General features: G+C 46.1%; 3 protein-coding genes across 3 annotated transcripts; all 3 read left to right on the plus strand.

The window, feature by feature from the left end:
* Nucleotides 1–394: 394 nt before the first annotated feature.
* On the plus strand, nt 395–7,950 carry LOC6552118 (lutropin-choriogonadotropic hormone receptor). Its single transcript, XM_001979689.3, has 17 exons — nt 395–670; nt 2,997–3,463; nt 3,970–4,124; nt 4,198–4,272; nt 4,348–4,425; nt 4,915–4,989; nt 5,052–5,117; nt 5,181–5,249; nt 5,305–5,379; nt 5,446–5,563; nt 5,621–5,982; nt 6,043–6,195; nt 6,382–6,527; nt 6,596–6,824; nt 6,905–7,100; nt 7,175–7,371; nt 7,434–7,950. The coding sequence occupies exons 2-17, from the start codon at nt 3,137–3,139 to the stop codon at nt 7,609–7,611; spliced, it is 2,499 nt and encodes an 832-aa protein (XP_001979725.1). The 5' UTR covers nt 395–670; nt 2,997–3,136; the 3' UTR covers nt 7,612–7,950.
* A 626-nt stretch (nt 7,951–8,576) lies between these two features.
* LOC6552117 lies at nt 8,577–9,374 on the plus strand. The gene is made up of 2 exons (XM_001979688.3): nt 8,577–8,786; nt 8,841–9,374. Exons 1-2 carry the CDS (start codon nt 8,631–8,633, stop codon nt 9,048–9,050), a joined length of 366 nt encoding a protein of 121 aa, XP_001979724.1. The 5' UTR covers nt 8,577–8,630; the 3' UTR covers nt 9,051–9,374.
* A 5,600-nt stretch (nt 9,375–14,974) lies between these two features.
* LOC6552066 (probable G-protein coupled receptor No18) lies at nt 14,975–21,152 on the plus strand. Its single transcript, XM_026981774.1, has 5 exons — nt 14,975–15,400; nt 15,987–16,089; nt 16,687–16,812; nt 18,982–19,159; nt 19,831–21,152. The coding sequence occupies exons 1-5, from the start codon at nt 14,995–14,997 to the stop codon at nt 20,755–20,757; spliced, it is 1,740 nt and encodes a 579-aa protein (XP_026837575.1). The 5' UTR covers nt 14,975–14,994; the 3' UTR covers nt 20,758–21,152.
* Nucleotides 21,153–25,564: the final 4,412 nt, after the last annotated feature.

Raw genomic sequence — 25,564 nt, forward strand, 5'->3', positions numbered from 1 at the left:
ATTTTCATTCATCTACCTAATTAATTTGAAGTATTTTCCATTAGTGCAAGACTAATAATTGTAATTATGTCCTTAATGTGTTGTACAGAACGCTTGGTCCAATGAAACTTGCATTCAGGGCTTGGATGGCGCATTTATTTCATGTTTTTTCATTTACTTATATTTCTAAATTTGTGTAATTTTCATAAAAACTATAGAGACCACTGCAATTGGCTCCGCACTGTGAAAATTTTGTGCAGGCCCCCCAAGGCGACAATTGGCCAAAGACGTGCCCCTAAGGACCCAAAGCCGCTGACCACAAGGGCGCTCAACAAGTGTGTGTGCTGGGCGTCCAAATGCGAAAGCTTTCACCTGAACCGACCGCAACGGCAACAATACACGCAAAGCTGGGGCAGATGTGTGTGGTACCCTGGCAGCTCGTCGCTGGCTGCTCGTCGCTCGGACAGCGCTGGAGCTCTCATTCCGCCATAGCTGCTGGAGCTGCTCGGTTGTTCGCGCTCGGTGCCTCGGCTGTTCGCCCGTCGTCCCACATCCGATTTTTGGAGCAGTGCGTGCCTCGCTGGTTTCCGGTTGTGGCCTGGGTGTAATCCCTGGCAACAGGTACACTTCAGTTCGTCCGAAGACTGGACTGGACACTGGAAAATAGCTGGACCTCGACTGTTCCGTTCCGGTGAGCAACTTGGCCCAGAACGGTCCCTTCCTTCTCGGTTTGTTTGAGGAAAGAAAAAGCGGGTGTGCGTGTGCTGAACTGAACAATTGCTTGGCCAAAAAACTTTCGGAAAACCCCATTATAATTCTGAATTTATACGCTCATGTGATGGTCGGAAAAATGTATCCCACGATCTATCCTTTGATAGCGAACTGGAAACGAACTGGTGTGTGTGTGTGGTCATAAAATTATCAATTTTTATTCCGCCCAAAATCGACTCTTGATTTTAGTGTCGATTAGCCGTTTAGCCATAAACATGGACAGCTAATCCATGTGTCTGTGTACTGATTGTGTACGCCAATTGCTAATTAAACTCACGGGTGCGAAACAAATCACCAATTGTATTCCGTAATCCGAAAAGTAATCGCCCTAATGGTGTTGCTAGAGTTCTCCTGAAAATGTGCAGGCTGCCTATTCGTTTGTGAGGTGATCTGAGATTTTATTGAAACGGACTGATTTTGTGATGTCAGTGCTAATAGACTCTGAAATTCAGAGAGATTTCTTTGTGTCTTTGACTGTATGCACAGGCACTGCGCTGTCTAAACACACAAAATACAATTTAAAACAAATTAAAATGCACTTAGCAACACAAGAGTTTTTGCGGCCAGCCAAAGCTAATTCGATTTATAAAATGAATGCGTCTCTACTTTCCCTTTGCTCTTGAAAAATGCATAGGAACTTGTGGGAATATCAGGCAATTACATGAAAAATAACATTTACCGAAAGCAGAGCTTTGTTGGCCAGTGAACTATAACCTTCTAATTCGATTTATGTGAACAATATTGCGCTTTGCGCCTGATAAATTCGAACTGACTTGTTCTACCATGTTGCTAATGCGGCAATTAACAATAATTCGTTAGAAACGACACCATAACTACTTTTTAGGGTGCGGACATGGGAGTTGCGTTCGCGTTCACTGGACCAGAATCTTCTGGGTTCCTCCCACTTAATCGTGACTGCCTGCCCTAATTACTCCAACTTGATGTCCACCATTCAAGGGAAAATTAGTCAAATGGAATGCAAAACTGCTGGTGCGTCAAACTAGATTTAATCCAATTGAATGCTGCTATGCTGCTAACTATTCGGTGTGGATTCGAATGCAAATAATCAGCCAGAGCTGCCAATCAAGCAAAATATTGTGTAAATAATTGATTTAAGTCAGCCCAACGATGGATTTTGTATACTCAAATGATTTTTATAATCGTTTTGTAAACCGTTTGCGTCACCTATTTGGATTTTCGTGATGTTTTGCATGTCATTGGAAAATCTGTTGCCACCTTCACGGCCAACGATTGCCATTGAATTCCGACTCCGGCACAGGTTCACGGTAACTTTCGCATTCCGCCGGAGGTCGTCCTCGCCCAGCCGTAAGTGCTAATTAACTGCCGGAATTCTCCCTCGGAGGGCCGGAGATAGAGCCAGATTGTGCACTCCGGGCGAGAGATCGCCGCCGTAAAGCTAGCTGCTAGCTGGAGCACATGCCAGAACAAATATTAGCTAATTAAGAGGTTGAAACATGGCGCACACCTGTCGGCATTCTTTGAGGTCTCTGATAAGTGGGCGAAATTCAAACAGAAATAGTTGTGACTCTGGGCCTGTATGGGATGCGAGTATATGTCTGTACATATCTGCCGAAAACCGAGCTGCCAACCAATCTGGGCTTATGGCAGCTCTAATTAAGCGAAACTGAATGTTTCAATTAGCTGGCGAGAACTAAAATTAAGCACAAACAGAGCCATAAAACGCCATGGCTGGTGGGGGTGATCGAAATGAAATTTTATAGACCCTGAAAACGTGACACGAAATGTTTACAGACACTGTTTTATTTTTAGACAATAATGCCATGGGTTAAAAATGAGCTTTATGCCCGCGGCAGCATATGTTAATTAACAAACTCCACTCGATATTTGCTTTTCTCCTGTTTGCCTGCCAAGTCAGTGTCCTCTCGACTTGTTTCCTTGTCATGGGCTTCACTGTAACTGCGTGGTCTTTCGGCCGCGCACTGATTGCCCAAGAAATTTGCCGGGGGGCTGCTCCCAACTGATTTCGATTTACTCGATTTGTCGCTGGCTTTTGTACGGTTTTGAAAATCAATCAAACACGCGTCCGCGCCTCACAACGTGACCGTCCAATTCGCGACTCGCCAAATATCTGCGGATCAGCAGGGATGGCAGTGGATTATTTGCTCGATGCTATTTAACTTTATCGTTTGCCAAGCGAACGGGCAGCTTGATGGCTTCATTCGGCACTTACTGAACCTGCTGCGGCTCCATTTTGTTTCCAACAGGCTACGGCTGCAAGATGCAGAAGCGCATCCCAAACTAATTAGAAGTGAGACTGCGAAAAAAACGGATACGGCTATTTGCAGAGGAAATGCGCCGCACGTTATGTACTTAGGATCGGTGGGCGGAAACCAGAGAGAGAGCCATGGAAAAGCACCCAAGCCTGCCCCCATCCCAGACCCAGACCCAGCGGAGGGACACCACTTGCCGCTCAAAGAAGGGTCTGAAGTGTCTGTCATTCGAGTTCCAGTGCCGTCTGCTCCTCCACCATCTGCTGCTAACGTCGCTGAGTGGCCGGCATTGCGTATACGCCATGAGTGCCAGCAGCTGTCACGACATCCACCACGGATTCGATGTCTACCCCAATCCCAATCCCACGACCGTGTCGCTGGGTCAATCGACGGACACGCCCCAGGCGGAGGCGATGCCCCCGTCCGCCTGGAAGTGTTGTTGCTGGAATGCAAGTAATCAAGTAAGTGACTGATAGACACCCACTTTCTACTTAATTCTATATGTTTACCAGCTGGGCCAGCAGCGCACTGGCCTCCAAAGTCAACTGCAGTACTTGAAGGTTAAGTAAACAGCGAAAGTAGGGGGCGACCGATGGCTCCTGTTTTAGTCGAGTGTCCGTAACAACTTTAAGGCAATCAAGTTCGGCTTCGCATATGGGGGTGCCAGTTAATTGAAATAGTCGAAGCCCTCATTTTGCCCGGCGTTCATTGAGTTTTAGATTGATTGAAGTGATTTCGACTCCCATGAAATTAGGTTACCCACTAACTTTATTAATAACTGCCAAAGTTCAAGATGCCACAATGCCAACGGGTGGCCATCGATAGGAGCTCGTTGTAAGTGCAAGGCCTGCGTTTTTATATTTAGAAGATGTGGGTAAAATGAGGTTAGCACTGCATGGCATATTATTTACCGCGTTCGCAACTGCAAGACTCCCACGCAGCTGCATTAAAGCCACTATTTCCGCAGGTGGAAGAGGTGGAGTGCCGCTGCGAGGGCGACGGACTGAACCGCGTGCCGCAGACCCTGAAGCTGCCCATCCAGCGCCTAACTATTGCATCGGCGGGGCTGCCACGCCTACGGCACACGGGGCTGAAGGTCTACGGGCCCACACTGCTGGATGTGTGAGTTATATTGGGATAGACGTATCCTTTGCCCCCATCCTATGCCTATACTAACTGTCCTTTGGCTTCGCAGGGCCTTCACCGACTGCCTGCAGCTGGAACTGATACAGGATGGCGCTTTTGCTAATTTAACTCTACTGCGAACAATGTAAGGCTTGATTTTAAGTGGCGACTTCAGCCCAAGGAGTCCCTTATTACCACATGTGCGTGCTTATCCTTTCAGCTACATCACCAACGCACCCAAGCTGACCTTCCTCTCGAAGGACGTATTCCTTGGCATTTCGGACACCGTGGAAATTATGTGAGTCCAAATCTAGATTTAGATGCCCCATCTGTGTTGGGCATTGATGGGCTTGGGTGGCGCCCAAGTCAATAAGCACGCACAGCTGTGTGATGGAAAGGGAATATGTTGTCATCGGTAAAAATAGCACTTAATGCCCATCCAACCGGATTTGTGCGCTTTCCTCGCAGTTTTTAATTGTCTGCTATGTCGAGTATTACCCGACGCATTCTGGCAAAAATCATAGAAACATGGCAAACTGCATAAACATGGTCGAAAACTTCCTTTGTCCATCATGCAGTGAAACATAATAGAGCAACATAAATATTCGGCCCTAATTGCTCTGCGCGAGAAGCAAAATACAAAAGCATTTTCACGGTTAAGAACTATTTACTCTCAGCTTGTATTACACACAAATTTAATAATCATGCGGGCAAGAGCTCAGCCAGGATCTGGGTGTGCTCCTGCTGTTCCACATTCTAACATTAGTAAGGCACTTTTCTCCCGCAGACGCATAATAAACAGCGGACTCACCAGAGTTCCCGACTTGGGCCACCTGCCACCTCATAATATTCTGCAAATGATGTGAGTAGAGCACACAGCCACCTCGCCTTGCATTACTAATATGTTTCCTATCCTTGCCGCAGAGATCTCGATAACAATCAAATCACTCGGATAGACAGTAAATCCATAAAAGTAAAGACTGCCCAATTGTACGTATAAATGGTTTATGGCAACACATTTGAGTAATCTCTGAGGGGCTCTAATCTTTGCAGAATTTTGGCAAACAATGAAATAAGCTACGTTGATGACTCCGCTTTCTTCGGCTCCAAGATAGCCAAACTGCAAGTTCAGGTCGACTTGAGATTGGCAATAGCGACTAAATACGTGTCTTTTCAGGTCGCTGAAGGAAAACAAAAGGCTCAAAATGATGCACCCCAACGCATTCGATGGCATCATAGACATAGCTGAACTGTAAGCCAGGCACTTGGTGTTTGTTGCATCCATAGATCTTAACCTCTTGTATATGTATCTCCACAGCGATCTCTCCAGCACTTCGCTAGTTGGCCTTCCTTCAGCTGGACTGCAGAACATTGAGGCATTGTACATTCAGAACACCCACACTTTGAAGACCATACCATCCATCTACAATTTCCGGGTGAGTAACAGCCACTTGCTACCAAAGTATATGTGCTCAAAGTTCTTATTTTTATAGAACCTGCAGAGGGCCTATCTCACCCACTCCTTCCACTGCTGCGCCTTTCAGTTCCCATCTCGGCACGATCCCCAGCGACATGCCCAGCGAATGCTGGAGATTGAGAAGTGGCGGAAGCAGTGCAAAAGCGAATCCGGATCCCGGCAGGAGAGGTCAACCTTGGACAGTTCGTTAAGTATGCCAGAAGATTTCGGTACTTTCAGTGGCACCGACGACTCCGCAACAGATATAACCCCCATCACGTTCGTTTCCCCCGATTACATGGCCGATGACACCATGAACAAGGGCACTTTTCACGAAAAGATCGTCCTGAACCCAGAGGATGACTCGTCGGCCGAGCTTTGCGGCAATTTTACTTTCAGGTGAGGCGGCACTTTTAAATTGCCATTACCCGGTACTAAAACAGATTTCACCCCCTGCAGAAAACCCAATATCGAATGCTATCCCATGCCCAATGATCTTAATCCTTGCGAGGATGTAATGGGCTATCAATGGCTTCGTATTTCCGTCTGGATAGTGGTTGCCCTGGCCGTGGTGGGCAATGTGGCTGTGCTGACAGTAATACTATCGATTAGGTAAGTCGTCAAGTCCCATTGGCAAAAGGCACTTGCAAAAACTGCGGTAGAGTTCCCATTTCAAGCACAATTTCCAGCTCAGGCTTACCTTGAGAGGGTTTTAACCTTCACCAGGTCTTAACCTTTGAATATTTAAAATTTCCCTTCTTGTGTTAAGGTGCCTATAATCCCTTGCATTCCTTCCAGGCCCGAATCGACGCCAGTGCCGCGATTTCTGATGTGCCACCTGGCCTTCGCCGACCTCTGCTTGGGCCTCTATCTGCTGCTGGTGGCCTGCATCGATGCGCATTCCATGGGGGAGTACTTCAATTTCGCCTACGACTGGCAGTACGGTGGGTGCACCTGATTTGCGGCTGCAGCGCGGATTTAGTGAAAACACTGTCTTCTCCATTTTCCCCAGGGCTTGGCTGCAAAGTAGCCGGCTTTCTCACCGTGTTCGCCAGTCATTTGTCGGTGTTCACGCTGACCGTGATTACCATCGAGCGCTGGCTGGCCATCACGCAGGCCATGTACCTGAACCATCGCATCAAGTTGCGCCCTGCTGCGCTCATCATGCTGGGCGGGTGGATCTACTCCATGCTTATGTCCTCGCTGCCCCTGTTTGGCATAAGTAATTATTCGTCGACGAGGTGAGCAAGTAAACATGCCATGCCCTGCCCCCCGAATGTTGTAATGCTGTGGTTTAAAATGCTCGCCTTGCTCATTGCAGCATCTGCCTTCCGATGGAAAACCGCGATGTATACGACACCGTGTACCTGATTGCCATTCTGGGCTGCAACGGAGTGGCCTTCTCCATCATAGCCGTGTGCTATGCCCAGATCTATCTTTCTCTGGGTCGCGAGACACGCCAGGCCCACCAGAACAATCCGGGCGAGCTGAGCGTTGCCAAGAAGATGGCCCTTTTGGTGAGTACACTTGACAAACAGCTTTCATCAAGAAAACTGCGTTACCCATTACAATAATCCATAACTCCTTCAAGGTCTTTACTAACTTTGCGTGCTGGTCGCCTATTGCCTTCTTCGGACTCACCGCGTTGGCCGGATACCCACTGATTAATGTTACCAAGTCGAAAATATTGCTAGTATTCTTCTACCCCTTGAATTCCTGTGCGGATCCCTACCTGTATGCCATATTGACGTCCCAGTATCGCCAGGATCTGTTCACCTTGTTGTCCAAGTAAGAGAAAAACGCTTATTCTGCGGACGAGATTTACTTTATACGAACTGGGTTCCTTGCAGACTGGGCCTGTGCCGGCAGAGCGCCTTGAAGTACAAGGACAGCCTTTCCGGACAAGCCACCACCAGATTCACAATCCACGGCTCCATCCAGCGGCACAGTTCACTCACATGCAAAATGCAGACTGTAATGGGCGCTGAGACGCAGAAGATGCTGAAGAACAGCGAGGATTATGTTTGAACCGAACCTGGGTATTGTGAGCACACCTCTTCCCACTCCGTTGTGATATATGATATATACGTGTACTATTAGTTTACGCTCTCTCCTTGATTTGCTATCTGTTGCAGTATTGTTAGCATCCCACAATTAATGATATTTAACAGCCATAAGTTTGTTTACGTTATCTTGTCATAATTAAGTTTTCGTTCCTAAGGTATGCAGTTGTAGCTAAGAAAAGTATTGCTTACGGAAAAGAGCTTGTCCCTGGATAACACCTAGGTGGTTTCTCAGTACTTGATATTAAATGTTGGCATCTACAGATTAAATCTCTAAATGTTCAAAAGTACTGTTTTGTTATATGCAAATAATTGTAAAACTATTTTAAATGTATTAAAATACTGTATATTGATGTTGAAGAAAAGAGAATGTGTATCCTGTAGTTTCCATTTTTTCGATTAAAATCGATAGAAAGTGGAAAAAAAAATAAAAAGGCGTCACTAGAGTCACTTTTCGAGATCTCGACTTTCATACAGACGGACAGATAGACTGACAAGATCATATATACTTTGGAGGGTCGGAAACGCTTCCTTCTACCTGTTGCATACCTTTAACGAATCTGGCATACCCTTGCAAGTCTCGCCATGTCCCGGCATGTCCCCTCATGGCCCGACATGTCCCGCCAAGTCCTGCCATGTCCATAAACTTGAAAAGCTTAGAGCACATTGCATTAAAGAGGTGTTGTTGCATATGTAAATCAGCTATTCAAATCGTTAATTACAAGGTGTGTAAGTCAGACAAAATTACAAATATTTTGTTGATTTTTTTTTGGAGAAGACTTTTTCAAAATTTTTCTTTTAAACCATTTCTTTTTTTCTCTTTTGAATTGAATTGAAATTCGTGTATCTCTACATATAATTACACATATTTTACAAGCGATTCTACAGCGCTTCCAGGAGCGCCACCTATGTCTGGCACAGACTGCAGTCTTTCAGCCCTGGCGAACAGCTGGCTTCGAAAAGGATAATAAAAGTGAAGGAATAATGACGCGTCCTGCGATCTTTGTCGTTGTCTGCTCACTAACTCTGTTTAACCTCGCCCATGGCTACAAGGAGATCCACGGACTGAATGGAAAGCTGTTTCCGAAGGCGGCGACGTTTAATTTTCCCGAGTACGCGTACAAGGAGACCAGCAAGAATGTGAGTGCGCGAACCTATTGATTTTTCTTGAAACAACCATTTTGAAACAAGCAGGAAATAACTTACCACGAACTGGAGGTGACCTGCGACCAGCACGCCCAGTGCATCAGCCTCAGTCCCGTGGGCGTGGCGAAGATCAACTGCATCCGGCAGTGCATCTCGCCATCCTGCTACCAGGACATCTATGCCTTCAACGAGCTGGAGGAGGGCGAAATCGACGCCAGGCTCAACTCCTTCAAGGGATGCGTTATCCAGCGCATGTAGCAGCGACCGCAGTTGTTCAAGGAGTGCTTCATCTTCAGGTGGCTGGAGCTCACTGGCATCACCTATTAGATGGAGCCAATGCTCATCCGCTCCGAGTACTCGCATTGCAGTTGGTGGAGCTGTGTGCCTGACAGCGGGGATAACTCACAGGAGTCTCTTACTTCCAAATGTCCATCGCATTGAGAGGAGATCCGCTTGAGTTTTGGATGTAAGCAGCTTCTGTGACATGAAATTAACTTTTGCATCGGTTCTGCGATCGGAGGACTCCTCTTGACTTAAGGCCAAATTTAGAAATAAACTTTTTCACTGATATAAAACGACTAAGATTAGCATGTAGTATGCCTGTTTATCCTCCGCTTTGATATGAAAAACTTTGTTGCTCCTACGTTTGAGAAGGTGATCTTGATTTTGAAAAGCTATCGAGTTCTATTACTCAGCTTATTAAAATATCGGGTAAGCTGATTTAGTCAGAGGTTTGCAACGCATCAGGGAGATAAAAGAAGTATATTATATATCAGTATCAACAGACGACTCGATATATAGTCATGTCAAGACTTCTTTTTTCATTCGGTGTTTCTGATCACCGGTTCTTTTTAAATATTTATGTATTATTTCGATTTTAATTTGGTCTAAATTGGACGACTATATCATATTGCTACCATAAAAACAGTTTAGTAATGATTTGACAATAGTGGTAAACAAATCAAAGTTTATTTTATTTATGTCCCGAGGTTCTAAGCTCCATAACTCAACTTATCTTAATCGGATATTGAAGTGGCATACTTGTAAATGTTTCTGGCGTTATTCTCTAAAAATCTGCATTTAAATTTAAAAACCACTCTTACGCCCACAAATAGCAAAAAACTCTCACGGCCACACTTTAAAAAAATTTTAAAGTTTTTTTTTTTCATTTTATTACTTTTTCCCCAATTTCTACCGATATTCCAGAAAATGTTAAAATTTCTCGTTTGCACTCCCACTAGCTGAGTAACGGGTATCTGATAGTCGGGGAACTCTACTGTAGCATTCTATGTAACTTGTTCCTTATCGAGTGCTATAATTCGGAGGTAGTTCTTAGGCATAACGAGTTCTTTTTTGGTATATAACAGGTGTTTTTATATACATATTTATTGCAAGGGTATATATGTAAGTATCAACTTTTAGTTTGTTCTTAAAGGATTTTTATTTGTATTGTGTTCTGGGGAAACCACGACACTAGTCTAGTGATATTCTGGCGAAACAATAATAGCACTGAAAACAAAGCATACTTTAATGGTTTCGCTTGTGTGCTGCCAAGCTGTATCAACCGCGTATTAAATTAATATTGTACCTATCATCATAATCATTTGTGGTCACAACAAAGAAGCAAGACGAGACCAAATGGGTAGATCCTTCTTTGAGCCCCCGATAAGTGCTCCTGCCCCCCAGCCAAACTGGGCCTTTGAATGGAAACCAATGGGTTCCATTGCATTGCACAAAGTGCGCGGCGGAGTAAGTGGAGCAGGAAAATGGTGCCATTCAACCAGTTATGGAGGCTATTTCCAAAGAAAAATACAATTTAACTTTACGACTTTTGCGCCTGTGACAACAATTGGCATTAGTTCCCTCCAAAGTCGCCCATATCTATCAACTTCCTGGTGTGCGTAGATCAATCAAGCCAAATCAAGCGTGTTGTATAAATAAACTACTCGCACACTCGCACACACACAGTGCGATACGCACACAAGCAGGCATATTTGTGCTAGTGCGGCGTTTAAGTTTAGTTCGGTAATTAAAAGCCAAATGCTCATAAAACGAAAATTTATTAGCATTGTCTAAGCGAGTGTGTGTTTGTCGAGCACACACAACCGTGTCACTCGACACTGTGCGTGTGTAATACAGTTGCACATGGAAGGGGCGTGGCAGGGGCAGGATGGCAGTGGGGCAATGAGGCAATGGGGCGCATGGGGGCTGGGGGAGTGGCCTAAACGGCGACTGTGACATGTGGGTGTTGAAATCCCTATGGATTTTTAATGTGCTTAATTTGAGTGACAGCTCCAGAATGGGCACGATCGATTTCTGTCCGCCAACTCGCCCTTCCGCCACGCCCCCTTTCAACTGAGCCCCAATATTAAAAAAAACACACACACATGGAAATGACTCCATAAGTAAAACCAGCTCAGCGGAAATCTTAAGTTTAAAAAAAATGGTTTTCTGCTACTTTTGAAATTGTTTCAAATCTCTGCTAATTATGATGAGCAGTTCAAAAAAAGAATGAGTTCAAGCAACTTTTAAATGTCAAAGATCAGAGACTAACATTTAATTTGTTCAAGAAAACTAAAATGATAGAACTCAGCACCATATTTTCTACAATACTAAAGCAACAGAAGCCAAAGAGTTGTAATAGGTATATAAAAAAGATTTTCTGGATGTTACATCTTGAGGTTCTGAATTACTTTATAAAAAACAAATATGCAAATGTATTTTTGTTGTTTTAGCTACTAAATGGAAGCATTCCTTACCCAATATACACAAGCATTTTGGGTATAAGGGTGCCGATGAGCACTGGCCTCTTTTTCAAACCTTTTGAAGTGTACAAGTGTTTATTCAACAACCGATACTTGTGCTTCGTCAGTGTGTTAATGTATTCCAGCGTTCTTATCAATTCAATAAACCCCATTTTTAGACCATCTGCAGCCGAAACCAATGTCCCCACGAAACGGTCCCCATTCCGCACTGAGCCCAGTTCATCTCGTCTAATTCCTGGCTGCCTTTTCGCCCGAGTGTCGCACGGTCCTTAGAACGAATCCTGCTGACGAGCTCAAAGAAATTCATAATTAATGCGTTTTCCAAGAGAGGCACACAAAAAATGAAGTACAAGTGGGGAGGAGCGGTGTTAGCGCGAACGACGAGTACAGTGAGCCCTCTGTGTACACAACCCAACAGCCAGCAGCGCGGCACGCACACCCACACAAGCGAGCACGAAAGCCAGCGCGTTTGGCAAATTAGCCAAATGCGTTATTTGGCCCACAAGCATTTCAGTTTCAGTCGCTCACGGAACGTCCTGGCGTTTGGCCGCAAAAACCAAGGCAGAAACAAAAGTCCAAAAAGCCAAGAGCCCAGGGCTAAAAGTCAAAAGCCAAGTGCCAAAAGGTCGGGAAAATCCGCAGCAAACGTGGTGTGGGAACTCGAAACGCTAAGTGTGCGAAAAGCGTGTTTTAATGTGTGCGTACACAACATATACGTATGTACGGATTTGCTGATCTTGGCCAAGCATCTGGCCGCAATCAACTGATAAATTTATCAATTAACTGCCCGCTATCTGCGGCCAAACGCTAAGCTAATGAGGTTGTCGCGTTTCGTGTGGCTCTGTGTATTTGTGCGAGCTTGTGTTTGTGTGCAACAAGTCCGCGATCTGACACTCGGATTGGTCTGTTCACCCGGCTCGAACTAATCAAATGAATACGCCGGATAATTGCGAAATGCATATTAATGAGACTCTGGCAGTTACTGCGCCCACGCACCCTGCCGAACGGAATAGCACCACCCACTGAACCACCGCACCACCCAACCAACTCCCACCATCAATCGCCGGGTTCACTGGCAGCTGTTACCTCTGCGTAATACACCTTTCTTTTCTGCGTTTTTTATGGACACATTTTGGTGCCCGTTGGCGGATGGTAGTGCCACAGTTTGATGATTCATAATTTAGCCAATTGGGTTGGCGTTTGCACTTAATCCGCGGGCCAGGCACTTCGATTAGTCAGTTTGGGCCGCCATTCCCCTCCCATCTACGCGGATTTTTAATTTTGCATCAGATTTTTCTAAATATTTTCCAAACAAATCCGAGCAAATGTGTGTGCGGCGTGATAAAACAACAGCAACAAAATAAATACAAAAATTATGATACAGTGGCTAGTTTCGTAGATCGAAGTGCGAATGCCCTCGTAGATACATTATTAGTGCTAAAAGGGCTTAAAACCACGCGTTTATCTTAGAGATCGTTTGAGCCTTTGTTTCTGCGAAGTTAATCAAACTTACAAGTCAATAAAACTAGTTAGCTCAAGTTGGTAAGACCAAGATAGCCAGCATATCTACTCAACTGGCACCTTTAAGCCCAAAAGTGTCGAGCACCTTTTCGAATCTCTTTGCAATACCCTCACAAAAGCAGAGCATAGCAAATAATAAATCCGTACGGTGTGAGGCGAAAGAAATAAAAAATGTAAGGCATTGGAAGAATTTTCGACCTGCCTACATTTGTGTACTTTAATCGACAACACAAAAGAAGAGCAACAACAAAAAGTTGAGAGAAAATATCGCGCATACGCCACGTTGACTGCTCCGCGTAGAGCGGGACGGGAATGTGGCTGGCTGAATGCTGGAGCAGCCGCTGGTGCGGATGGGGGCTGGGCTGGAGAAGCATCGTCAGCATCTCAGGTTGGACGCTCCGACAGCCGACAGCCAACTGTCAGTTTGTAATCAACGCGTGCCAGCGGCAGCGGCAGCGGCAGCGGCAGCTGTGCGTGTGGATAAGAAACTTTCGGGTCACCCAGGCAACCCCGCCCACCCAGTGATCCCGTTCGATGCCGTGACCTCCAGCCCATCGATGGCCAACAAATGGCGGCATTACATTGCCCACGAGAGCCCATTGTGCAAAGCCGGAGACTAATCACTTAACTATTTATAAACAACGCACATGCAAGTTCCACTACGCATCGAATCGAATTTGGCCATGCCGGAATGCAATCAGCGATTAGTGTAGCAACTGAAGGAAAGATATTTTCAGTGGCTGTACTAAGCCGAACTCAGTTGAACTCCATTTGAAATCGTAGCTGCTACCACTACTGTAAGCAAAACGCGGAGTGTACAATTATTTTCAAATCTTTGTGAAGAGTGAATATATTTATTTGTGCGCGATGTTCTATTAGTAATCCGCCTATCCACAGCGAACTATAAAGTTGTTATTTCTGACCGCAAATTAGGTGTTTCATGGAATGAACACAGCTAATAAAAGATTTCTCATTAAGTGTTAATCCCTTGGCTTATCGGTTTAAGCTATTTATGAAATCAGTTCAAACATAAGACGGCGCATATCTCACCGATGCTGGGTAGGTAGCCAAAGCAAATACTCTTTAATTCCTATTGATCTTGCATAAACAGACAGATATCACCATTTTGCACCGTGCATAAAGTGCGAGATACTCGTTTTCGAGAGATGTAGTTTTGAGTACCCGTACCCGCATCCGTACTCAAAAAATTCTACTCTCTGTACCAAAGTGTGTGCTCAAGCTGTTTGTCTTACGGGAGTGGACGTGGATGCACAGAGCTCAGGAGTGGGGGCTCCGGAGCAGACCGGCTGTAGTGTCATCCGATCGAAGGTCGCCGATTCCGATGCCGATGCCGATTCCTAGCCATAGGAATTCCTCTGGGGGAACATGTGCCTGACTGATTTATTTCCAGTCTTTCGAGCGATATAAACTGAGCAATGCGAGCATGGGCGCATGTATGACTTTCCGTTCGGAGCTGAAATTGAATTGTAAATGGCAATATTAATTGGGAATCATTTAAATTTTCCGATGATTTTTTGTGTTTTGTTCGCTCTATGCATGTTCGGCGGCATAATTTATGGGCGCTAATTACTTTCGCCCCATTTTGTGTATTTCGCGTGCTGTCCAAGGCCAATTACGCTTACTTATTGCAATTTATGTGGCCACAGTCCGGCCGTAATTGGAAATTGTGTAAGGTCGCAGGCAATTCCATTATTTGTATGCAGTTCTGGACGCTCTGGTCTCCGGTCTAGCATTTTTATAATGACGCCAGCGCGTTTGGGGACGGCACCTAGCCCAGTTTTCCCATTGCAGCCGTTTGATTAAGTGACCTACGTTTCGCCCACACAGAATCAATTTGTTCATGTCGCCTTCGGTGCGAATAAGGTCCACCCCAAGAGCCTGAGTTATCCGACGGCATGGCGGCACTGGAACATCCGGATGCCGAGCTGCCGTACTCCAAGCTGCTGTCAACGGCGCTGACTGTGGCCACTGGAAACTCGAGCTCCTCGGATGGCAGTTGGCTGCTCCTCCAGGCCACTGCGGCACCAGCTGGCGAAGTGATGGCCACCGGAGCCGAGAAGATGGGTGTGCCCTCGATGAACTCCTACCTGGTGAGCATGGCGTGGCCCAAATCGCTGGCGGTGGCCGTCTTCCTGGTCATCATCCTCGTCACCGTGGTGGGCAACACACTCGTCATCCTCGCCGTTCTGACCACACGCCGCCTGCGCACGGTCACCAACTGTTTCGTGATGAACTTGGCCATCACCGACTGGCTGGTCGGGACCTGCGTGATGCCTCCGTCGGTGGTTCTCTACATAACAGGTGAGTGTGGCAGTGGAGGGCCTGTCCACGCCCATCGATGGCTAAAGATTTATGGCTCTGTGGGGGCATTACACTGCCCGGGAGGAAGGAATCGGGGCAAGTGTTTACTACTTGGCGCTCTCCGGTGGAAGTTCGGATAGTAAACATTTGCCCAAATCGATGGGGGAGCACGATTCAAAATAATCCCAGTGCGAAAATTAGAAAATTTCTACTTTGCCAAAATAAACATATTTTTTATTGCAAGACATCAAGTGAGTGCTGCGAGTGTTTTCAGTGGAAAACCTTTGATAATTTCTCTCAATATCTACATTTGTATCAGAATTGGGCAGGAAGCATAAGTTATTTTAAATATATATTTAGTGCTGCAGATGATGTTCATTTAACCATAATTCAAGGCAAACTTAGACGAGTATATTGCAGGAAATCTGAATTAAATGCAAACAAAAAGATAGAGATGCTCTTTCGTAACTTTGCCAGGAAGAATTTTGAGTGGCGTTTATGGAAGGATCTGCCAGTGTAACGCCTCCTCAATCCCTGCCAGGTGCATAGACCGATTGAAGCATGGCGCAAATATTTATTCTTGCAGGCACCTGGCGCTTTGGCTGGATACTGTGCGACATTTGGATCTCGCTGGACATCCTGCTCTGCACCGGCTCCATCCTCAGCCTGTGCGCCATCAGTCTGGACAGGTGAGTTGGGCAACTAATTTCGTAATTTGCCGTTGATGTCATAGCAATGGCCACAGTCCACGGTCCTTGGTGCTTGGTGCTTGGTCCTTAGTCCTTAGATAAAGTCATGGCAAGGTGCAAAAACAGTGCAAAATAATTTATTTGTTGACGTTTTTATTGCCGCATGACCGTTGTCCTGGCCATTCCCAGTGCATATCCTTTGAGTGTGCGACGCCACAATGGCAAGGATTGGGTTGGGCTTGGATTCCCATTGCCCATTGCCCATTCCCCGTTCTCGATTCCCCCATTCCACCGCTTGCTTTTGTTGGAAGTTTCAATTACATTTTAATGGCATTTCCAAGTTTTGTGTTGTGGCTCCCGGGCTGAGCTGATCCAGCTGAGCCGGAGCCAGGGATCTGAACCTGCACCAGGACACAGCCGACGCCCACTGGCGTTGGCGTTGGCGTTGTGTGCCTTTTGGCCTGGTCAGAAAGCCGTCTGCGGCTTTGCGAACAATATGTCCGCTTGGCTTTTGTTTTTTCGCCATTTCTCCGGCCATTTCCGTTGCGTTTATTGGCCCGGCTTTTATATTCCCCCTTTCTGCTTTTTATTTCGCAGGTATCTCGCCGTCACACAGCCACTGACGTACTCCAAGAAGCGCCGCTCCAAGCGACTGGCCCTCCTCATGATTCTCGTCGTGTGGATAACGGCCCTGTCAATCACATGTCCACCCTATTTGGGCTGGTAAGTAAGCGCCAGCTGCACGGAGAGCAAAATTATCCGTAACCGTGATGGATCGGCTATTCGTCTGCTAGGAAACGCATCCACGTTATAATCATTTAATTGAGCGCGTTGCATATGGTTAGGAGTGCAGATAACACGCTGTTCCGATCACCATTTAATATTATTTTTATTGTTTTTTGAATTATATTATTCCTATGAGCGAGAGATCTTATATTTGGTATTTTTCCTTGAGTAATTGTTGTAATTTCTGCAATATCAGCTTGACTCTTTCCCGTGTAAATTGAAATGAGTAATGTTTTTATTGGACCCCCTTTTTATAACCAAACTTGTCCTTCCGGAGGCGTGACCGTATTTCGTGGCTTTTTGGGGCTGCGAGTCCTGTTACCTTTCTTTCTATTTTTGGCTAATGGCCGTGTGGTGCCAGCATAGATAATGTGTTACAAAAGGGTCTCGTAATACATACGCTTATTTATATTATATTTGCGCCTTCGGCTGCGCCTAAAAAACATTACGTAATTGCGCCGGGTTGTTGCTGTTGCTCTTGCAGCCATTACATTGAAGTTTTAATGAGTTGTTAATGACTTTGTTTGCCGCGGCGCATTTGCTTTGTTCTCACCTACGCACACACTCTCAGCCCCAAAGCCGCACACTTGTGTGTTGCATACTTCCAGGCGCCCAAATTAACCAGCACTCACTCACTCACTCACACTCACACTCACTCACGCACACCACAAAGCCAGCATGTCCTTAATGCCATTGGCCATGGCTTAGTTCGGCCCCCTTTGGCAGAAACCGAAGAGCATGGCTTAAAGGGCACATTAAAACGGGCTGAGGCCGAATTACAGCCACAGCTGCAGGACATTGGAAAATTTTGAAAATTTGTGCTGGGGGAAATGGCAATTATAAGCGGCAGCAGATGGCGCCACTGCCACATTTTTATTCCTTAAGCGGAATAGTTTTATGAAAAAAGTTTGCAAATGCAGCGGTGCAACTGTTTGTTTAACTTGCAATCTATTATTTGTTTTTGCCAAATGAATAATTCAGATTACACTTTCGGCTAATTGATTTAAGTATTGTTTGCTTACCTTAGTTTCAATTTAACAAATGAGTGGCTACTGCATTAATTTCCCTTAAATTTCGTACTGATTATCGCTCTAGATAAGTGAATATAAAATAGGTATTTTTCTAGTAAAATGGGCTTTTCCATTCGGGTCCTGTAAATGGCCACCAGAACAAAGTGGCATGTGTACAATTATACTGTTAGGATATTTTAGTATCGGGTCCTGTAATTAGCGTGACTTTTCGGGTAACACGTATTTAGTGTAACAAGGAGATAATTCAGCCGGAAAATTCCATTGGGAGTAATGACAGTGCAGCAATGAACTATTTTAAGGAAAAACAAAAGTGGGATCTGGCTTCGGCAAGCCGTGGGGATCCAGTAGACGTGGCCAAACTGTTTTTGGCATATCAACACAAATTGGCAAGACAATAGTAAAACGAAAAAATCAACAATTTTTTCAAAAGTGACTGTATGGGCAAATTTGGGGCGCTTGATGTTCTGATAAAAACCTAATATGCTGGCTTTTATAGTTTCTGTAACCTCGACTTTCAGACGGACAAGGACTGATCAAAAATAAATATACTTAGAACGAACCTGGTATACCCTTTATTCCAAGAGTAATGGGTATAAGAAGCCAGGATTGACGCGCAGCTTGCCAACCACAGTGGTTGTGGGTGACAGTTTACCCATTTTTTACTCCATTCCCCACGGTGCACGATGGCACATTTGGTGTTGGAATCGGTTTCTTCCACATATTGATTTAAAGTCAGTTCCGGTTTGTGTTGGCTGAATGACCATCACCTGAGATGTGCATAAGTAAAAGGATTCCAGAAGGGACTACTCCGGCTGGCTTAGGTTTAGCATTTGAATACGAATTGCGCCGGCTTAACTCAGCCAGTTGTCATGCCCCAAGTCCCAGTTCCCCAGCCGCAATCACAACCGCAAGAGCCACCAAGCCAGGGCACCACAGCCCACATCGCACATCCCACATCGCACATCCCACATCGCACATCCCACATCGCACATCTCACATCGCACATCCTTCCAGCCCGCAAACCACATGCAATTCGAACTGGAATTCAATTTGCCATTCACATCCACATTCGCAGGTACGAGGCTGGGCGGCACCAGGCGGAGTTCGTGGACTGCCGCTACAACCAAAACAAGGGCTACGTGGTCTTCTCGGCGATGGGATCGTTCTTCATACCGCTCACCGTGATGCTGTACGTCTACGTTAAGATTGGTTATGTCCTCACGTCACGGCGACAGCGCATTGTGCGCGATGCGGTAAGCTCCATCTCCAGTCCAGCTCCACCAGTATACTAAGCATATACGTGTCCACCCTTTGGTGTCCCCTGAAATGTGTCCGGAAATTTATCATGTCACCTAACACATCCAACCAGCTAACCAGCTAACCAGATAACCAGCTAGCCATGGGACTAAGTTGTCAGGCACTGGGGAAAGAGATCCAGGAGTGCTCAACACTTCAAATGCAGATCTTCATTAAGTTGGGAAACCCACTTGAGTACCAGCCACTGTGGGTGATATTTTAAGTTCTGAGCTTTGATAACAGCAGCTTAACTAATATTTCTAATCACAAATTATATGTGCTTTGACTTCCTGGCTGTAAAAGGAATTACTTATCTCTTGTTGCTTACAATGCACACTGAACTTCAGGGAAATTGTTTCTGAATCTCTGAAGAAGTGCAAACTTTATTTGAAAATATATATTGTGAATTCTCTAGTTTGCTGGCAAGTAAACGAAATCAAAACTGCAAAATAGGTTTGCTGCCAAGACCCTAAGGTACTTGGAGATGGTAGGTGACGTTAAGTGGAACTATGTAATTACGGCCATCCAAATCCGGAATCTCTATGCCCGGACATGCAATCCAAATTATTCCCCACGTTTTTGCCAGTGCTCCGCTTACATATTCCCCTCTATTATGTCTTTCCACCAGCACTCGGAGCGCACGGCGGACTACGATGTGGACGGGGACAACTTCATCTCGGAGTCGGAGCACTATCACTGCACGCCAACCAAGTGGCTGCCGAGCAGAAGGTCTCGCTGGAGGTTCAACTCCCTGCACGACCCAGCCAGCGCCACCACGAATGCGGCCAAGGGACACCAGTCGTCCGTCAAGTGCGCCAAGTGCTCCTCTGCCACTGGAACTGCAGCTGGAGCTGCACCTGGCGCTGGCGCTGGCGTTGGAGCTGGAACTGGAGCTGGAGTGGCGGACAAAACGCTGACGTTCAAGCACCAGCCCACTTTCTACGAGCTGGTCGAGGTGTCGCGCCTCTCGTCGCTCATCCACTGCTCGGCAATTAGCTGCAAGTACGGAGGACCCTGCATGCACTCCACGCCCTCGGGGATGCACTACGTGGGCACGGAGGCCTCCTTCTCGGACACCTGCCTGGGTGGCACTGCGAGTAACACCACCACCTCCAACACCGCCGCTCTGGACACCAATGAGAAGCTGGAGGCGGAGGCGCAGCAAAAGCAGCAGCAGCAGCAGCACCACCACCACCATGGCACCCAAAGCCATCACAGCCATCACAACCATCACCACCGCATGCCGATGCGAGTTTCGACCACGAAACGTGATAGCAAGACCGCCAAGACCCTGACTATTGTGATGGGCGGCCTAATTGCTTGCTGGCTGCCCTTCTTCGTCTACTATCTGCTGATTCCCTTCCTGCCGCGAGCCGCCGTCCTCGAGGACCTCATGTTCGGCTTCACCTGGATTGGCTGGGTCAACTGCGCCATCAACCCGTTCATCTACGCCTTCTACAATCCGGACTTTCGCACTGCCTTCTGGCGGCTCACTTGTCGCCCCATTTGCAAGCAGAAGCGTCCGCCCAACCACCTGGCCATGTTCCGTGGCTAGTTTCCGGCTGCAGATGCGATGCGGATGGGGATCCGGAGCCTAACCGGTTTCCGAATCACTGAGCACTTGAGTGTCGCCGTCTCCAGTCGCACAATCGACGCTCACTTGGGTGCTGGGGGAAATATCTCAGGCATATCCTTAACTTTTCGCCGTGCTGGTTCACCGACTTCATTGTAATTACCTTACACGCAAAACATTTGTGCTAATTAGTGGCCTCACTGTTTACTCACATTTTAATCTCTTGAAAAGCAGAACCAGTAGTGCCCAGCAAGGACATCAAATTGACTCTAGTAGATACAATTGAATTTCAGAAGTACAACTACTTGTATCCCTTACTATTACACTTCACTTGTTCTTATAATTAAATCGATTGAGGATGATGGTAATGAAATATTAGTGCGAAAAACTGCTGAATTTAATTCGCGTTTTATATTTATAAAAACAAAAAATCTACAAATAGCTTAAGGCACAAAAATTGTAACTAATATCTCAGGAAACGAAGCCAAGGCAGCGACCTTTTAGCCAACTCTTGGCCACCACCTCAACCGAGTATTCATTTGCAAGGCACTAAGCTGTTTGCCGCACTCTATCCATCCTCCATGCCAAACGCAGCTAGTAAAACTTAGATACTTACGGTCAATATTGATTTCAACAAAGATTGCCTTGTTAAAACCAAAAATCGACTGCCTTTTCAGGCTTTGAAAGCCGCATTCTGAGCAGTATCTTAAAGGTCACTTTGCGGGCGCTGTTTTTCGTAGGACTCACTGCACTTGGTCGGAAGCTGAGATTCTTGCCTAGACCAGATCCAAATCCTATATGGTAGTAGCTTCCAGTGTGAGCGTTGATTGTGCGAGGCGATCGGCACGAAGCGAGTCGAAACAAAAGACAAATTATAGTATTTGCGGGTCTTTGTTGCCTGACGGCCACTGTTGACCAACGGGATGAGTGGGATGATGATGGTGCGGTGCTCATCCTTATGCCTTTGTTGTGTGTGTCCAGTTTGTCTGTGTAGTGGTGAGCTGCCAACGACATGTCTGGCGAATCCTTTGTTGGCCAAGTCCGGTCAAGTCCGGCCTAACCCCGCAGGCAGCAACCACTGTCCAGCATCCACTGTCCAGTGTCCACTGTCCAGTGTCCACTGTCCAGTGTCCAGTCCGTTCCGGCCAGCCCATTTAATGTTCAAGCAATCGCACTCCGTGCTCCTCGCCGGGCGAAAGTGAAACTGTAACTAAAACTAGGCCGGATTTCAAACTGCACTTGAGCCTGCCGGGACTTTGGATGCCCTCTGGAAACCCTTTGTGCACACACTAGACCCGTTAAGCATTTTAGCCCAACTAATTTGTATAGTTGTATTATACATATGCCATGCCCATTATACTTGTAACCGTGTGCGACTATGTGTAACTGTGTGTAACTATGTGTACTTTATGAATGTTCACCTGGAATGGATCTCTGTAGGAACCTGTCGGCCAGCCGAAAGAGTTCCTGACTAATAAACCCTAAGTTCAACCAAGAGGCAGTTTTATTATATCCGAAAAAAGGTGGCAGCTGGAAGGTGAGCTAAGTTGAACGCTGGTAATATGCCAAACATATAAAATATGCGCACAACTCACAGCGGTGGTTTTCGCCATTCGGCTATAAATTGTCGCACAAAGTTTTATGTGCAATTTTGGGAGCACGTCTTCCCGTTCAAAATGACGGTAGTACGTGCTATCTGCAGCACATGGAAAGATTTGCCAAGTTAAGCCACATGAGGTGGCACTCATATATTATGGACATCGGGTTGACTTTCGGGGACTCACCATACATAATCTCGAAAATTAAAAGAGGACGACTGCTGCTCCCATTTATTTCACTCCTCGATAAGTATCTTTCACATTTCAATGTCTGCACTGCAGTTCCCAGTTTCGCTTGATAAAAGCGGAAGTTTTAATTTATTGGAAATGCGGGGGAAACGCCGGGGGAGTAGACCCCATTGCATAGCGCACTTTCCAGCGCAGCCTTGGCTTCATTTTTTGTGATTTATCAGTGCGAGTGGTAACCCGGTGGCCGCCACTAAGTTGTTTACGGCAAAGAGGAGGGCGGCTAAGAATATAAAAGAAACGCTGAATCAGCGAGACCCGGAAAATGGCTTCGGAATACGGCTGTGCGACTCCGGTTCCAGCTGTTTCAGTGCGGTGGCGTTACATTAATTTAGCTGGAAATAAGGCGTGAAAAAATATGCGGTCATCATAATTACATGTGCCCGGGCCCCCAGGACTCACAATGGCGGACCGCCCACACATGTGACTAATATAAGAGCATGACGGGATGGTCGTCGGTGGGCGGAGATGGCCGGGGATGGGGCGGGGATTCAAGGGGCCAGCCCCACCCACTCTCTAATGAATTGCAACACATTTCGCTGTCACATTTCACTTTCGAGTCGGGCTCGGCGGAAACGGTCGTCCTTAATGCCCCCTGTCAACGGCCTGAAAACCTGGAAACCTGGAAACCCCATGCTCAGTGCGCCGTTCCGTAAATTTGGCTTTTTATAGCCGGTACTTGTCGCAAATGCGGGGTATGTCGTACAGAACTGGGAAAAGCAAAAGGCTGGGCTAGGACATCAGCTAGATATCTAAATGTGCATCATTATTTATGCACAGCATCATTTGTTCATGTGCAATACATTACCATTCTCACAATCATAGTTCATGATAATCGTAGTAATAAGATATGTTACTTTGAATTGCACCTTATATATAAGTGCTACTTATTTCCTAAATTTTGACCTGTATTCATCTTTAAAAGCCAAACTGAGTGAGATAAATAAATTTAAACTTCATTCAACAGCAAGCTGCGTGCCTAGTGAAGCTCCTAGGCATACCATGCATTTATGCGCTGATTACAGGGTATGCCGCAGGCAAAACACTGCTGCTCAGTGTATATTTTTATTCCTTTTTCGGTGGGAACCCCGCCATTTCGCCCCGCTTTGTTGGCTGATATCGCGTAATGTGTTAAATTAAATGGCCGCTGTTTCAGGTGGAGCCAAAGGCGAAGGAGCGAAGGTGGAGGTCGGGATGAAGTTGACTGCCATGCCGACATCCTATTTTCAGCCGCCTGCCGACAGGGTCCTTGGGCTAATGTTGTTGTGCTGCCAGGAGATTTTCGGTTATGTCAGCGCAGCATTTGTGGGTTATGAAAAACAAAGGACGAAAAACAATACATCGATACTTTGGAGCATTTAACAAGTGCTTGGGACAGGCAAAGTTGGCGAAACTCTCATGACAAATGCCCCGCAAATGTTTTTCGAATGAACTTTCGTTTTATTTCGGCTTCCTTTGTTTGCGTCGTCAAGTTGTTTTCTGGCCCAGTTGGGTCGACTGCTCCAATGAGCTCCAATGAGCCTCCACAAGTGCCGCCCACTCTGCAATCCAATTGGATTTTCGGGGGGCAACTTAGCTGCCTCGACTCAGCCGATCAATTAATGTTAGCCAAGTTGGGGCTTGTGCTCCGGCTCAATTAGAGTCTTAAAACTCCATTTGGAGGCTCCGCAACTGAGCCTGCCCCCCGCGGAATGGATGCGGATTTGCAGGATGGGAATGGGAATGGGAATTTGCGGGCTGGCTGTAGCTACAATGAAATATTCATGACGGGATGGCGGGGCTCGTATTTATGGTTATTTTGCGCACCAAACACAACTTTGCGCTCGGTTCCCTCTGCTCCTTTTTCCGGGATTTTCCCTTGAATTCGTCCTGGTTAAATATAAATACAGACAAGCAGTACACACACATATGGACGGCGGGGGTACACACATACAGTACAGTGTATCTGCAGTTGCGAATTCAATTTTGAGACTGATCAATAATTCACGTTACCCGCACTAACCATTGTTCGCAGGACTAGAGGGTCCTTCCAATCCGGCAACTTTAAGCGCAGAGTCGGAGCTTAAACCGAGCTCAAATGAGAGAAAAGCCAATCTGTAGCTGTTTTTTTTGTCTTTTGGAATTGTCTATTTATTTGTTCGTTTTCAAAAACTTGCTGTTCGTACACACACAACTATTAATAAATTTACATATATTCGTATGCAGATTATGCGGATTATGCCTGTGATATCAGCCGGAATGAGACGAAATGAGATATATGAGATATATGCGATACGCTAGGTGGGCGAGCGACGATGAGCTGCATCCGCCGAGTTTGTTCCGCCTTCGACGGGACGGGTTGGAAAGCAGCTCCTCACCCGGAGCATCTGTTTGACTTGTTGGGACTGGCATGAGCTGATATTCCGGAAATCAGATATTCAGAAGGATCCAGGAGGAAGGATGGCATGCTGATGAGAGTTTCGTCTGGCTTAATCTCTATGTCGTAGGCGTGGCATTGCTTGATTGCGTTTATGACTTCACACCGCCGCCGGCAATGGATGGAGTTAGAAAGTAGATTGCTTGGTACAACACGAAATGTAGTCCTACTTAAGGGTTAGCTACGCTGCTGATGGCCTGAATAAATTATGCCTACAGTGTACTCGTATAATTGATTATAGCCCATTCACACACTCACTTTCACCTATTAGATGGCACACGCACACACTTTACACGAGTTTTGTTAAGACTAAAGGAAAACTCTTGAAGTTTGAGCCAACTTCAACTATAAACTAAATCACAGTAACTGTTTTAACTGGTATTCCGATAACGCTTATTAAAGCTAATTCTCCACTCGAGCCCAGCCACTAGATATTCCACTGAATTCAGTCCCTTCTCCTGTAAATCAATCAACCCGTATCTCTGGGCTATATTCTTTATGATGTCCTGATACCACTTGATAAGATATA

Source organism: Drosophila erecta, unplaced genomic scaffold, assembly GCF_003286155.1.
Source record: "Drosophila erecta strain 14021-0224.00,06,07 unplaced genomic scaffold, DereRS2 tig00000000-arrow-pilon, whole genome shotgun sequence".
Lineage (NCBI taxonomy): Eukaryota > Metazoa > Arthropoda > Insecta > Diptera > Drosophilidae > Drosophila > Drosophila erecta.

What these genes read in the sequence shown, in the direction of transcription:
- LOC6552118 (XM_001979689.3), top strand. Translation starts at nt 3,137, where the DNA reads ATGGAAAAGCACCCAAGCCTGCCCCCATCCCAGACCCAGACCCAGCGG. An exon ending in TTAACTCTACTGCGAACAAT is followed by an intron (nt 4,273 to 4,347) that starts GTAAGGCTTGAT and finishes TTATCCTTTCAG; the next exon opens with CTACATCACCAACGCACCCA. An exon ending in CGCCTACGACTGGCAGTACG is followed by an intron (nt 6,528 to 6,595) that starts GTGGGTGCACCT and finishes CATTTTCCCCAG; the next exon opens with GGCTTGGCTGCAAAGTAGCC.
- LOC6552117 (XM_001979688.3), top strand. Translation starts at nt 8,631, where the DNA reads ATGACGCGTCCTGCGATCTTTGTCGTTGTCTGCTCACTAACTCTGTTT. An exon ending in ACAAGGAGACCAGCAAGAAT is followed by an intron (nt 8,787 to 8,840) that starts GTGAGTGCGCGA and finishes TGAAACAAGCAG; the next exon opens with GAAATAACTTACCACGAACT.
- LOC6552066 (XM_026981774.1), top strand. Translation starts at nt 14,995, where the DNA reads ATGGCGGCACTGGAACATCCGGATGCCGAGCTGCCGTACTCCAAGCTG. An exon ending in GGTGGTTCTCTACATAACAG is followed by an intron (nt 15,401 to 15,986) that starts GTGAGTGTGGCA and finishes TTATTCTTGCAG; the next exon opens with GCACCTGGCGCTTTGGCTGG. An exon ending in TGCGCCATCAGTCTGGACAG is followed by an intron (nt 16,090 to 16,686) that starts GTGAGTTGGGCA and finishes TTTATTTCGCAG; the next exon opens with GTATCTCGCCGTCACACAGC.